The sequence below is a fragment of the Epinephelus lanceolatus genome, chromosome 1 (assembly GCF_041903045.1).
Source record: "Epinephelus lanceolatus isolate andai-2023 chromosome 1, ASM4190304v1, whole genome shotgun sequence".
In the NCBI taxonomy this organism is placed as follows: Eukaryota; Metazoa; Chordata; class Actinopteri; order Perciformes; family Serranidae; genus Epinephelus; species Epinephelus lanceolatus.
Genome location: NC_135734.1, coordinates 44,016,610 through 44,032,085, shown reverse-complemented (window position 1 = coordinate 44,032,085; position 15,476 = coordinate 44,016,610). Strand labels below are relative to the sequence as shown.

The 15,476-nt window shown below is 40.6% G+C and overlaps 1 protein-coding gene across 13 annotated transcripts in view; it reads right to left on the bottom strand.

The window, feature by feature from the left end:
• Positions 1 to 15,171, bottom strand: part of slmapa (sarcolemma associated protein a) — an 87,533-nt gene extending 72,362 nt beyond the window's left edge. For 12 of the 13 annotated variants that reach the window (XM_033625598.2, XM_078171076.1, XM_033625600.2 and 9 more), the window contains exon 1: positions 13,378 to 15,171. In XM_033625598.2, coding sequence (XP_033481489.1) covers positions 13,378 to 13,575 — 198 coding nt within the window. In that variant the 5' untranslated portion in view covers positions 13,576 to 15,171. The remainder of the gene's footprint in view (positions 1 to 13,377) is intronic. The other variant, XM_033625597.2, reaches the window with a different exon arrangement.
• Between the last annotated feature and the right edge of the window lie 305 nt (positions 15,172 to 15,476).

Below are 15,476 nucleotides of genomic sequence, written 5' to 3'. Positions count from 1 at the left end.
AGAGCTTGCATCATGTATGAACAAGTTACGAAAGCTGCCTGTATCAAGTTCAAGATAGTAAAAGTTAGTGTCACGTGTCAAACACACACCTCCAAGAGACAGAAAGGGAAGTGGAAAGGAAGACACATAAAATGGAAGAAAATTTTACAGAATTTTCCACATTACATGAGACTCAAGTTTTATGGTATAAAAAACGTCTCTGCTAGAAGGCAAACGTGTTGATTAACACTTGGATTCCTTATATAATAAAACTAGTTGACTTTATTGCATCAACCTTAAAAAAATCCAGCATCAGACCTACTCTTATTCTTTCCATTCAATCATCATCATAGGGCTGCGTTTTGAACCTCAGTACTACAAAGTAATCAATGTACCTCCATCTCCAACTACTGTCAAGGCACTGTGACCTGACCTTTGACATCATTATCAGTGGCTGCTTGAACTGTAGGAACTGAAGCATGTAAGTGATTTAACTGTGAGTCAACAGCAAGAGAAAATAGCACATTTAGCTATAAGAATCAACAAATGGAAATTGATCGTCTGTACTAGTTTCACTTCTAATTATAGGTGGGTGAGTAAAAAAGATAAATTCACCCTGCGTTCACATGGTGTCTGAATAATTCATAAAATCAGTTCCTGACTGGTGAACACCCCCTCAAGCCAGAACAACAACACAGAAAGTCAGCAAAAATGTTGGTACACAAGTTGCCAAGTTGACATATCATATGCAAAAACATGGCAGACAAATTTATTAGCATTAGTCAGGTAAAGTAATATTGTAGTAGCTTTTGGGAATGTACTGGTGCAGCAACAAGTCTGTGACAAAATCACTTTGTAATATAAAAGTACAACATGTCTTCTTTGTAGCGTCCATGTTTTTTCCTCGTGAACAAACCAAAGTCGGAAGAATGACCTCTCAACTTAGGAAACCAGATCTTCCGAGGAGCACATAAATGCTGCATCAATAACGGTTATTTGTTTAAGACAGTGTACATCAATAAACATTTCTTTTAAAGAGAAGAAAAAAAGAAAATGTAGATGCACCCAATTGCAGCCAGGGGCTGATTTACATTGGTAGTCCCCCTGCCAGATGTTTATCAGCATAGTTCCTAAAAGGTAGTATAAAATCAATACAGTACACATAAAATATACAATTACAGTATTAGATACATTAAAACACATAACAGTCTTATAGTTGCAGTATAGAGTCGGCCAGCGTCACATAACAGAAATATTGCACACATCATATTGCCTCCAGTGCCTTAAGTATATATATATGCTTTATGCCTTGTTTCTGGGCGCAACCAGGTAACAAGCAGACGGGGGAGAGGGGGCTGTATGGGGTGTGTGGATAGTGTGTAAGTCTGTAGCAATGCAGAGTCCAGTACATAGATCTTGTAGTTGTGATCAGTTGTGATAGATGACAGTAGTAGATGTAGAGACATTGGGGGTTAAAGTGCTGGAGTAATGTAAAACACTAGAAATTAAAGTGCTGTAGAGCTATTTTCCAAGAGCTGTTAGTTACTTTGCAAAGTACATGGTAAACATTTGAGCCTGAGACCAGAAAGAGAGAAAAAAAAGATAGATAAATAATAATAAATAAATAAGAAAGAGAAGGAGAAAAAGAAAAAAAGAAATAAATAGATAAATAAATAATAAACAGCAGCCAGAGGAGCAGGGACTGTTTGGGGTGTGTAGATGGAGTGTAAAACTGCAGCAATGCGATGATTACGTGATCATCACTCAAGAACTGCGATGTCAAAAATCTTATGTTGATGGAACAAAAAAAGTCAGAAGTCAATCGTGTGGCAGAAGACTGAAAGATGCATCTGAATTAATGCAGTTTTTAAAAAAGAGCTGAGTACTAGCCTAACTGTCAGTTATGTTGGATATTGCATTTCAGTGGACAACGGACACAAGTGAACAATTTGGCACACAGCGTACCCGAGTAGGAGCACAAAAATAATGCCATCCTTTACTTTTATTGAGTCAGTAATCAGTTTTGAAATGAGAATTGATTCTGAATCAAAATGTGACACCAATAATGAGATTCCCAAAGATCCCCACCCTCCTCTTCTAATGCTCCATCATGGTGTCCTGCTGCAGTATCTGGATGCAGCGCTCCTCTCAGTGAACACACACGTGCACAATGCCAGAGCTGAGTTTGCCAGGGTGCCTTTTCCTGCCAACAGTGTCTTATTCCTTCACACTCACACGGATTTAAAGAGAGTTACAGAGCTGTGTCCTGTCTGTGTGTAACAGCGTTCCTGTGCTGTGTTGGTATTCAGATCGAGGCGATTACCATGCCGTGGAATACTGATACCAGACAACAGCTCTGCTCTGCTGTCAGCGCTGCTCTCCACCAGCTGCCCGGTTGACTGAGTGATTAGCTCTCTGGTTATCATAGATCAACTACACTCATGTGCAGAAACAGACTAAAGAGGCTGGTGAATGAACAAAGTCCAAAATTATATTTGTGGTTTATCCGCCAATGGCTGGTAAACTGAAAAAAATTCCAGCCAAGATGATTTATCATCCAGCCGTAAAACTGCATAAGATTCGATGTCGTTAAAAACAACAAGCAGAGCCTATCTGACAAGTACCTGCAGCAAATCCTGCAGCTCGCTGTATTGGCTTTGCTGTGATTAAAAAAGCCAACACCAGGGCGTCGGTGGCTTAGTGGATACAGCAGGCTCCCCATGTACAAGGCTGTTGCCGCAGTGGCCCGGGTTTGACTCCAGCCTGTGGCCCTTGGCTGCATGTCATTCCCTCTCTCTCCCCCCCTTTCACACTTGGCTTTCCTGTCAACTACAGGCAAAACTGCCCAAAAATATCTTTTATAAAAAAAAAAAAAAAAAAAAAGCCAACACCACACACTTGCAGACTCTCTTTGCAGTTAGCGTGAAATTCTCCTCTGTAGAGTACTAGCACCACTGGTACTAGTTGCATGCCACCACCAGTGTGAAGATGCAAAACAAAATGTAGTCGATTAGCTTGTGTGTTGCAGTGTTGAGGGTCGTAGTTAAGTAGGGCTGAAGTAGTAGCTAATTTTGGACCCTGTGAATGATGCAGTATTAAAACCCTGCCCTGAGTAACTGATAAACTCCCTGAATATGACCTGTATCCTACAGTGGTGTTAGCACTTTGTTGCAGTGAGTCTGTAGCAGTGAAGATCTGATGATGTTTTGCAGCTTGGGATGGCACTGCATTTAACTATCAGTGTTTTAACGTATGCCTTATGTACTCATAGATTTTAGGAATGAAATCAGGTCTGATGGCTGCACAAAAAGGCATTCCAGTCAGGTAGCCATAGGCCTATCTATACATACTCAGCTACATTTGTGCTCACTGACACTGACTGTTAGGAGGTGCTCACAGTCCAGCTTTAACACTAAAAAGGTACAGGGAGTGAAGACTCTGTTGTCTATTTCAGAGTACAAGTGGCCCCACCTGAAGCCTACAGCAATCTAATGACTCATCTACTGTAGGAAGTGTGCATGTGTACGTGTGTGTACCTGTGTTCTCATGATTTTCTCATTGAAAATAATGAGAACCATTATTTTCAAACAACTACACTGAAAATAACATGATCTTTCATCCAGCACAAACACCTAATGAGTGTCTATATGATGAAACATCCTGCTATTAACATCCAGGTCTAATAGCTGCGAGAATTGCCACTCAAGTCCGTAAATCTATTTACTTTGACCTTACATAAACATCACCTCATTATAAAGCCATGCTACTAGATAACTGAGGCTTTTAAGTGCATACTGAAAGTGTTAGAGGAATGGAAAACAGACAATATCTAGATTACGGTATTATTCTGAAATATTTGCCAAGCGAAGGTCGTGTTATTACCTAAACCAAAGTATTTTGTTTATTTATCTCAAAAAATATCACAGTTTTATGGTATCAAGGTATATGGTATTACACAATTTTTATTATCAATTACAATGACCCTTAAAGGAATTTAAACAGAAGGGTTTTTGGTTCAACAAATGCTTTATTATAATTAAAACTTGAATCAATTTTTAATGGAATTTTGTGTAAATGTCTCCCTTTTGAAAATAAATAAAATTAAGTTCACATTCTTTGTCCAGTTGCATTTTTTAATACCATATAGTCACTTTCAAATAGTCAGTATCTATGTATCAATAAATATTTCTGCCAACATTTGTAGACAAGCAAATATACTAGGGATGCACCGAAATGAAACTTTGTGGCCGAAGCCGAAGCCAAATAAAACTAAACGCTTGGCCGAGTACCGAATACTGAATGCCATTGTTTAGTTTTTCATTAGTTTTTGCAGATGAACCTCCTCCAGATTAGTGTTGTCATGGTACCAAAATTGGGACCCACGGTATGATACCAGTAAAAGTATCACAGTTCTGAGTAGTATCACGATACCACAGCGAAAATGAGGCAGATGTGCCTTTTGTCCTTTATAAAAAGATAAATCATTTTTCTATAATACATCAATGATATTTCAATGGAATAAATTACTTATTGACTTATTCATACTTCAAAAACAGCATCAATAAGTGATTAACATAGGGGGATCAAAATAAAATAAATAAATGAAATAAAAATCAACCAGCCACCCTCCTCCCCTGACAAGTTAAGAACAGTCCCTTAAGTGCGGTGAGGTTTGTGGACCGTTACCTGCCACAAAGAGGGAAATGTAAACGGCACGTTTCTCCTCTGACACGTCACATACCTGTGTGCCGCCATGGCTCGGCTGTCCAGGTACTTTTGGGCAGTCATGACACCAAGAAGAGGAAGTTATTGGACCTGGAGCCGGACTTCTCCGTCGCCGGTAAGCCATTATCTTGCGCCGCGGAGCACACGGCCGCCGTATTTGACAGGAATACATTCCTGTCTGTGTCTGTGACCCCCGTTCAACCCACAACCAGCAGGATTCACCTTTTGTTTCTGCTGCTGGTTGAAATCTGTACTCGCACAGCTGCTCCTGAATGATTTCTTTTGCTCGCACAAAACTATTTTTAGTCACAAAGGTGAGTGAAATGCTCGCGCCATAGAGCTCTGTGGAAAACAAATCACTGTAGCATATATAAACAAATCTAACCTACAAGTAAAAATAAATCAATAATAACTTTCACTGCTCAAAGATACTCAATAGCTCAGCTAATACCTGAAATGTCACTGGATACAAACCACTGCAGCAGCATATCGAGTGCCAGGTGGCCAGCGCACGCCGTTACTGGACGGCGCATGAACACTCACCCTCTTGCGACTGGACTTTGAACTTATCCCACAGTAGTGGTACCTGAGGTACCATAGTACTACGGTACTCCAACATTATGGTATCATATGTACCGTCGTGTTTTAGTACAGCGGTCTACCGTTGGTACCAGTATACCCTGCAACACTACTCTAGATAGTTCAGTATTACATTCTTTGCAAACCACTTTTGTTCCATCACTCTCCAACACTTTGAAATATTGCCCCACTGCCGACATTTTACTCCATCCGTCACCGCACACTGTTTGATTGCGTCATCAAAACACGCTGCTATTATTCGGCCTTGTTTTTCACTTATTCCACCGAATACCGAATATGTATTTCTTTGCAATATTCGGCCGAATATATTCGGTTACCGAATATTCGGTGCATCCCTGAAATATACACAGTATGATAACCGTCAATTTTTATACCACATTATACCGTGAAACCAGTATACCGCTGCAGCCATGTTAGCATGTTAACATGCAAACTTTAGTCTGTAACTCTAATGTTGTTGCCATGTTTGTAAGCATGTTGAAGACTAACAGATGGACAAACATTTCTGCTCCTAGAGCCTACAATACCAGTTAAACTCACAAAAGAGGGAAAATGAGAGACATGCAAGTGTCTGATTTTCAGCAAAAGGCCTGTATTTTTCTCAACAAATCAAATTTAAATGAATAACAACAATATGTAATTTGTCTAAATCATCTTGAAAGCAATCCACGTAGCCTAACTCTAAACTACACTGTATAATTTACATTGATTTGTGGTGTCTCGGTTGTCCAAGTGCTTCACAAATAAAAGGTCACTTCTTGCAGTGACAACTTTACTGTAAAGCAGGTGCATTTTACAACAGTCTGCTTTGCTAAGGGAAACAGGCATTCAATAGATCAGGGTGACATTTTGCAAACACTCGCTGTAGTTCAAGGCATGGCCTGTTGCTATTCTGCAATGAATTATAAGTTAGGACAAATCAATACAGATGAAATATTTATTTTTTCCCCTGAAGGTTCGAATAATAGTTGGAATTTCAAATAAAACTCGACAGGTTCTGCAACACATAGCATCACTGACAAAGAAATTATTTTCCATTCAGCTCAAATCATGCAAACATTCCTCACACTACTTTTATATTTTACTGCCTTGATGACATTTAAAGATTAAGAAGATATAAACATCTGATATGGACCATAATTTATTTAAATTGCACTTATTCCAATCACAGATGAATTAATACTTTCAGGGGTTTAATAAAAGCAGGCAGCAACTGATGTTCTTATTATCAGCCACATCTTTTTCCAAATGTAGAAATCGGATTTAAAACAGTTTCCAAACGAGCAACAGCCAGAGCTAAATACAAAACATAACTGACCAGGGAATCCTTATGAAATAGAAATATAAAATGACAATGTCTTGAGGGATATTCCCTCTGTGGCGCCCAGCACAGGCTGCTACTTGCTGACTGGTATTTACACCTGTTCAAACCATGAGGGTCTGATAAGACTTCTTTAACATTCATTCAGGCATACCGTAATTTAAGTCTGGGTGTCCCCTGCATTCTTTTCATCTCTCAACTCCAAACCCTCCACAGAGGGTCGACCAAATGTGACACTGGCCGGCAGAACAGTGCTGCAGACCCTGATGCGAGGTATTACACTGGGCATATAGGCCGCCAGCAGGGAAACAAGCAGGGCGAGAGAAGACAAATTTAGCACCAACGTCGTTTCACACAGAGCTGCAACACTGATGCAGCAGAATGTACACTGGCTAGCAGGGTATTCATGAAGCAGGATGCAGGACAATTCAACATTTTACCTTCCCACTATCAGACACTTGCCTGCTAATATAAATCAATGCAGGAGCCACACGCTTTACAAAACCAGAATTTGACTAGCAGCTTGAATTAAGTGATATTCTGTTTATTTTTTTCCTGTAACATTTTCTAAACCCCTGTTGTAGCGTGTAAACAGATCAGTGTCATGGCTCCATGGTTCTGACGTCACAACCATGTCCTCCACAACGATACACGGGTTAAGATTCAGTGAACACACTCACCAGCTGGATGAATAAATGACTGGATAACTTCAAGTGATACAGCTGTATTACAGAGATCTCCACAGTGAGTTCTAAATCTGGTTTAATCTGCTATGTATCTGCCTGAGCACACCACCACCAACTGACTGACTGACTAACGTGCTGTTCAGAGGTTTCGAAGCGGCCTTCCTGACAGGCTGGCTGGGTTAATGACAGCTACTGGCAGCTACACAACTGCCCTGTCTCATGTACAAAGCAAGAGGCATGCTTCTTAGGGAGCATTTCAAGTCGTTTTCACAGTTGTTATTTTCTGCCTTTTACTGTGGTTTTGACAACAATTCCCTCAATCAGAGACAATTTATTGGGAGACATTAAAAGTAATTTTAACAAGAGACATGTTATCAAACTGGTCATTACAGGAGGAGCACAGGTGAATACATAAATGATGTCTCAGGTCCATTAAGTGTGCTAATCAGTCATGCTAGTGGGTCTTTATGCAGAACTTCACTGTCTTGTTAGGTCTGGATAATATTTGAAGTGTTTTAATACTACAGCTGTTTCTGCACTAACTGCAATAAATCATTCTGAGAAAAATATTAACAAGTTTCCTCACCTTTTTTTCCTTTAAACAAAGAAAGTGTTAAAGTGTTAAAATGTTCAGTATGAATCTGGTGTCATTCTATACTAGCTTTGTCATGATACTGGAATTTTTAACTTCAATACAATACCTCAAAAAATTTTCACTATTCAATATCATTTTTGACACCACAGGGAAAACTGACACGACTGCATAAAATTGATTTTTTTTTTTTAAAATAACAAGATAAATATAACAAGGCTAAAATATAATAATAACTTTATAGCAGAGAACAGCAGACTGACTTTAGTAAACAATAACAATAAAAGAGGATGAAAAAACACAGCTGATACCAGGCCGGTGTGTCAATACTGCGGAAAATGAGTATTGAAACTGTTTCAAATATTCAGAGACAATGGGTATCAATAAATTGATATTTTGACAACACTTTTCTATACCTCTCTTGTTGTCAACAAATCCACAAAAAGACCAAATCCGACGATGTGTTAGCCTGTCTCTAAAATCTTTGACTTCACTGCTCAAGCTGTGGCATTCAGCTCCAAGCCCACTGGTTCCTACTGAAGACGTAAATCTTTAAAAACAGCTCCGAAATATATAGTTACATTATTTTAATAAGCTTAGTAATTTCCTAAAAAGAGCTGCGGTCTCATTTATAAAACAATGCGTAGGATTCATACTAAAAATGTACATATGAACAAAAGCCAAAAATTGCGTGTGCCAAAAAATATCTGACAATTTCTACAATCAGGCTTCAGCCTCACTATCTGCGTCCCCATCTTCCCGTCTCCAAAATGTTTGTAAGCATCAAGTCTGTTTTTATACATCACAACTTCTGCTTGGGAAGTGGCGTACGCCTCTTACAGGCCTAGTTTTGTGCGTACGCAATGTTTATAAATGAGACCCCTGGTCACTGTGGTTTTATACCAAACATGGGGACTCCTTCAGGCAGTGTATTAATACAAATTTGGCAATATCAAAGCAGGAGTACTTTATCTGTCTCAGCACTGAGATGTTGAATGCAAACTTAGGACTGTGAAAAACAACTTAAAATCAACATTTTGGGCCATTAGCATGGTTATATATATTCTATCTTGTTTTCATGGAATGTAAACAAGCTTCAGCTGGGCTTCACATAGTTTCTGTTGCAGAAATGATAAAACAGAAGAACTATACATGGAAAATATGTGGTGATGGTCTCTTGTTAGCAAAAACTGTCAGAGTCCTGTCGTCCTGTCTTTAATTAAATTTTAATCTAGGGAAAGTTTCTCAAAGTTATGGAGAAAGGAAGAAGTAAGAGACCATCTGTCTGACTGAGAAACTGTCTGACTGCTCCTCCGGTTGGACTGCAGCCTGTCTGATTGGCTGGATCTCAGCTCCTCTAGCACAGTAGTTCCCAAATGGAGGTCCCAGGACCTCCAGGGTTAAAAAGAGAAGCAGCTGGGTCTGATCTGACCTTCCCCACGATAGCTGCTGCCTGAATAAGAACACACTTCATTATTTCCTCTAAGAGCCCTTCAGATATTCATCCCACCAGCTGTGCTCATGTCAATTAGTTCATCCTTCCTTCACAGTAGTCAGTGTCAAGGCAACGGTCCCAGAGGGAGGCCATGACATCAGCAAGCTACAGTATGTAACATGTAATCACAGTGTTACAGGTCTCAATCTTTAATCACATTTCATTCTGGCTGCAAGACAATAAAACTGACCAGACATGAAAGACATGATGGGATTTTTCCAGCAGCTCCTGCAGAGTCTGAGAAGTGAGTGTGTTTTAGTGATCTAAGTAAGAGATCTTTGGGGGATTTCTTATAGTCTTACAGGAAGAATGGCCCCTGCTCTGATGTACAGAATGATAACATCAATAATAAAGCAATCTGCTGGATCATTGAGCCGACTGATTGGTTCATCAATCACAGGATGCGACCAGTCACACCTGTTTCTCTCCAGTATGCACTTATCACACAAAGACTAGAGGGAGGTGAAAACTGCTGAGCACAAAAACCATCCGGAAGTGTCAATATGTGCAATCAGACATATGTTAAAGCAGTTCTCATTGACATTTTGTCTTTGTCTAATATTGGTTCCTGCGTAGTGTTCAAATCACCACGCTCTCAGTCACGTAACAGAACAAGCCAGGTGGAAGCAACAAACTCTGTTTCAAAGTGATATTCCAGCAAAGTGAAAGTGCAGGCTGTTTTTTGAACAAACTGCAGAATCACGTGACAAGCAACATTCTTACTACAAGAGGAACCTACAGTTATGAGGTATTGGTTAGGCAAGCCAGGTCTATGTGCTTAATGCTGTGAGTGAGTGTTTGCAAGGAAGAGAATACTAAGCTACTGCCATTTAACAGTATATCCATATCTATGAAAGTGATGAAAGTGATATACATAAAAATAACCTGATATAGATCACAAATGTCCAACATCTGAAGGACTGACGTTTCTGGCCTGATGTATGATGAAGCAAAAAGCTGCCAAATGTCAGTATGTTTGGAGAAAGTTCACTTTTTTTTATTGTCCCTAACAACACAAGAGACATGCATTTATGTTAGCATGTAACTGGAGCACAGCTCAAATGTGAGTTCTTGCAGACCTAGCTTAATTTTACATTTTCATGTAATAAAATTGTTCTTTTGTTTATCTGCAGTTAAATGTGATAATTATTGTTTTGTTATTTTCAATGAGTCATGCTACCTTTACTTTATTATTATTAGGGCTGCCCCCTGAAAGCCAAAGATTGCAATCATCAGTCAGTCCCCAGATTTTGCTGCTGAGTGAGTGCTCCTTGCTTTTACACTGCTCTTTGGTATAGGCCACTGCGGACTCAGTTATCTTCTGCTCCTGCTTACAAGTGGTGAATTAAAAGCTCACAGCAACCTAATATGATACAGTCTCTGGCTTTTGTTTGACATCTAGTGACTGCAAAAAAATGTAACACCCTTTCGATCCATCGTTAGGATTGTTAGCTTGTTTACTACATTACACGAATGTCACCATCACACTTAACATCCCGCTGAACCCTGTTCAAACTCTTAAAGGAAAAAAATTAGCAAATAGTCAAATATTCATGTCACGCCCAAATCTGATTCGACATAATTGAGTCGGATATAGCCCTTGTGATTATTGTGAGGGGTGGAAACGACAGGAGAGTAACAAGGAAATGAGATGCATGTGAACCAGGGATGTTGAAGTCTATGGTTGGTAACTTAAAGGGCCAGTGTGTAGAATTTATGGTGATATATTGGCAGAAATTGAATATAATAGATAATATTCATAACTACGTGTTTAACCTGAAGCTAAGAATCATGTTTTCATTACCTTAACACGAGACATTATATCTACATATGGAGCAGGTCCTCTTCAACAGAGTCCACCATGTTGTTCTACAGTGGCCCAGAACGGACAAGTTTCAGTTGCTTGCAATCTGCAACCTCACTGCCAGATGCCACTAACCCTTTATCTAAATGTGCCAATTAATTCAGAATATGTTAAATATGGTTTGATCTGCCCACGTTGTAACTGTTTCACATCTCAAATAAGTCCAAAAACAGATGTTGCAGAAGAGGGATCTCAAGTTTTTGAGCCAACAGAGTTCCTATTGTACATCCATTCAACACTTGTGAAGTCTCTTATGTCACCAGCCTTCAGCACTGCAAGTTATTCAGAACCAATCAGTGACCAGGTTCATTAGCCTCTGGCGATAATGACAAGCTGACAAGTAATTGATCCTCTTTGAATCCTAAGTGCCAATAAAATCAGTGTATGCTGGTCAATCCATGTGTTTGTGCATTTATCCCTGAAGAGAGGAAAGGATGACGCTGGTGTCAGTATAAATAGCTTATGCTGTGCGCGTGCACGCACACACACACACACACACGCACACACACACACACGGTATTTCAAAGTCCCTGCATGCCACATAGTTGGATAATCCCGTGGCTGTCTCAGCCTGTTCAACCTGTTCTACAGAGGAACTACAGACACACTGAAGCCACACAACGACAGATGCTACAACATGCAGATCTGATCTGTCCGCTTTAGATCTCAGACCTGTGGATTTTTTTTAAAAATTACAGGTTGGTTTCGCAGACAAGAATTGGATATCTGCATAAAATATTGTTTAGTCTGGGACTTAGTGTGACCCCATCCAGAAAATGAGCTCTGAAGCTGCTACTGCTTTTACTGTTTTATTCATTCGTGTGCATAAATGAGCAGGAAAATAACTGTTTCTGTCTTCAACACTCAGAAAACTGATTAACTTTTCTCATAACCAATTAATGGTTTTAGTCATTTATGAATCAAAAATGCTCAACTTACTGTTTGATATGCTTTGGTTTTATTGTTTTAGCTTCTTCTCCTCACACAACAGTGAGGAAAAATAGAATGTGGCTAATATGTTACCTGTTGTTTTTCCAAAAATGCCAAATTTGTTTTCAAGTTATTTGTGGAAATAAATTGGTGCAGATGAGGAAGACATGTTTTGCAAATCAGGACAGAACAAATTAGAAATCTAGAAAACCCTATATCTAAAACAAATTGGAGCTAAATGCCCAACATCAAATGCACTGTATTTTGTGTAATTTGCAATTTACAGACGACACAATGATTTTAGAACAGCTCCTATTTCTTATGACATATATCCTCACCTTCACGGTTGCTGAAGGCGAGGGGAAACAGAGAACAGCAGCCAGGATCATAACTTAAACAGGTTCTGAAAGGCTCCAGGTAAGGAAAGTTCCAGTATACCTTGACATGGTTCAGAGGGGTCAAGTATTTGTTGTATTTCATTCATTCTGGTTCATACTGCAGTTACAGGCAGAATTTGCACACTGAAGTCTCCCAGATAGCTTGTCAATTGGGCAGGGTTTCTATAGACAGATATTTTTTGGGAAGAGGGCTAGAATTGATCCAGACTTTGTTTTATTATGCTTTTTTTCAGCTTTCCTAGCATGACAAAAAGCATCAATGTCTTTCTACCCCTAATCCCTTGAGTTTTGGAAACATTTCCTGTGCTCATTTGGGATTATGTATTACCCTCCAAGCACAGTGTTAGATACGTCAACAGGAGGAAACACTCCAGAGCATGAGGTTTCCCTCCAAACATGCTTGATGTGAACGCACCCTTAAACAAACTGGATCTGTTCAGGCCTGAACAGAGTTCACGCTCGGGAGAAGGTCTTGCTTCAGAGTGTCATTATATAAAAGAGCACATCTGTGTTAAGAGCAATAGAACTATGAATGAGAATCATTCTGAGGTGGCAATTTTTACAGATAAGGTCAGCGAGGCTATTGCAGAGGCTTGCCTGCTGGAGAATTTTGGATAATGTGTCTCCACTAGTCAATTATGAGTTTTCTTCAAAACACAAAACCTATCTGTTTGATAGCGTGTGAGGATTTACACCAAATTCCTCTGAAATAACAAAGGAAAGTCACTCCTGTGGGGAAAACGCGGTATTAAATGTCATCTTAGTGATCATCATCATCTTTTCTTACCTTGCCAGTCTTGTGGTCGAACCAAACCAAGGCATGATTTCTGGACAGCACCTTGCAGTCAAAGGTGGCATTGTTCTGGGCCGGCCGACACCGAGCCACCGACCTGCCGATCTTGACTGGCTCATCCAGGTACACATGCCGCTCCTGGAATGGGTGTGAGTTGGGTCGGCAGGCGAACACAGCCAGCGCTGAAGGCATTGATTTTGGCTTAAGAGTGTTACTCCAACCAGACACGAGGGGCAGGTTTTCTTGATCCAGAGTGGCAGTTCTGTTGGAATCCCCAATGAATAATCTACAATATCTGTGGCCTATATGAAGGCAGAACTGTTAGTCCTCTGAGTTCCTAGGCACTAACTAATAGACATTGTCCACTGTGCACAGCCCAGGCTGCACCGCTTTCCCACTTCGAATCAACAAGACTCTCCTGTGTTTGGAACAAACGAAAATAAAAAACAAACCAACAGGTAGAAAAAAGACAAGACATTCCCCTCACTGACTGTCCACCAAAGCTACATAACGATTCTTATGTGACAGCAGGCACTATGTACAGACCAGGGTGCCATGTGTCAAGACATACATGACTGAGTATAGCACTGACAGCCTGGAAAACAGCCTCCCACGTCCATCAAACTATTCCAGCACTGAAGCAGGCGAGGGAAGCCAGTCAGGCACCACAGACTGGATGGTTAGTCCTCCCAAGATAGCAACAGCTCACACCAGTACTTGTGACCACTGATTGAATGAGTGACCAATCCAGGAAACAACCTATCGAATGTATACAGGGTCAATTAATAATATTATTGCGCGCTTTCTAGCAGTGTTAAGTCTTGTCTTGCAGCGAGCTAACAAGGGGCACACACCCCAATGTGCAACACGCCAGTCGATTCACGCACGTTTGGCGTTAAGTACATTTGTCATCTGAAAAATATTCACCATTTACAGCCATAATCTAAGTGACACTGTTGCCCTGATACAGGGAAGCTTAGCTAGCTACCTAACGTTACCACTCCCTCCACAGAACACCTATAAAGGTCGCTAACGACACCTAGCAAGACTGAACGCCAAAACACCCCTGAGTTATTAAACATTAACGGTCAATTAGGCCAACTAATGCAGTTCAGTCTCCGCTCTTGGTCTGAATTAGTTAGTGCAGAGGCTTCAAAACACTCAGCCGGGATGAACCGGGGATTAGCAGGTCTTCTTGTGCAACTAAAATGCTAATTGGCTAGCTTGCTAGTGGACAGGCAGAGCGCTAACTCTCGGCCAACGTTTTCTGGCGTTGTACCAGCAAAGCTAGGCTAGGCTAGGCTAGGCTAATGAGTGCTGACAAACTTATCAACCAGGTCCTGAAATGTTTTCTCCCCACCCCACTCAACCAGTTCGCTTACCGGGTGGAGGCGAAGTGCCATCCCTGTCTCCTGGAGCAAATAAAAGCAGCAAGCTAGCCCGCCTTTTGGCTACAACGGAGCCCTGCAAGCGAACGTTAGCATGGAGGTGGTGAGCTACCGAGCAGCTAGCCGGGCTAACTGACAGTCAGACGCGGAAAAATCAGGGGAGTTTCTTGACTGCGGGTCCTCACGCATCACACCAGCCCGATTATCTTCCAGGAAAAAACCTCCGTAAAGCCACAAGTTGCGCTGCCGTCGTCTGTCTCAGTCCAGCCGGCGTTTGCCGAGGCGGTTATGAGTTAAAGCCGTCGCCTTCCTACAGTTTTCTGGAAGGAATCTAGAAGAAGTTGTCCTCCTCCGCAAGTCCAAGCCGCCATACTGTAACTAGAGAGCAGACAGGCGGGGTGCGTTCACGGCCCGAGTCACTTCAACTCCACTCAACGCTGAGCTCATTAAATGAGTTGACTCTGTAAACCTAGTCTTAATTTCGGATTAAAATATATTCAGTTAATTTGGTTTTTAAAGGACACTATGGAAGCTAATTTCTGCCAGGAAAAAAGGCATCCCCATGACGAACAATTAAATCAGTCACACATTGTCAATCACATCAAAACAACGTATTTGATTATAGATTATAATTTACAGTTTTTAATTTTCTCAATGTACATATCGTCTGTCATTGTCAATGTAAACCCGATACACTGTATACTG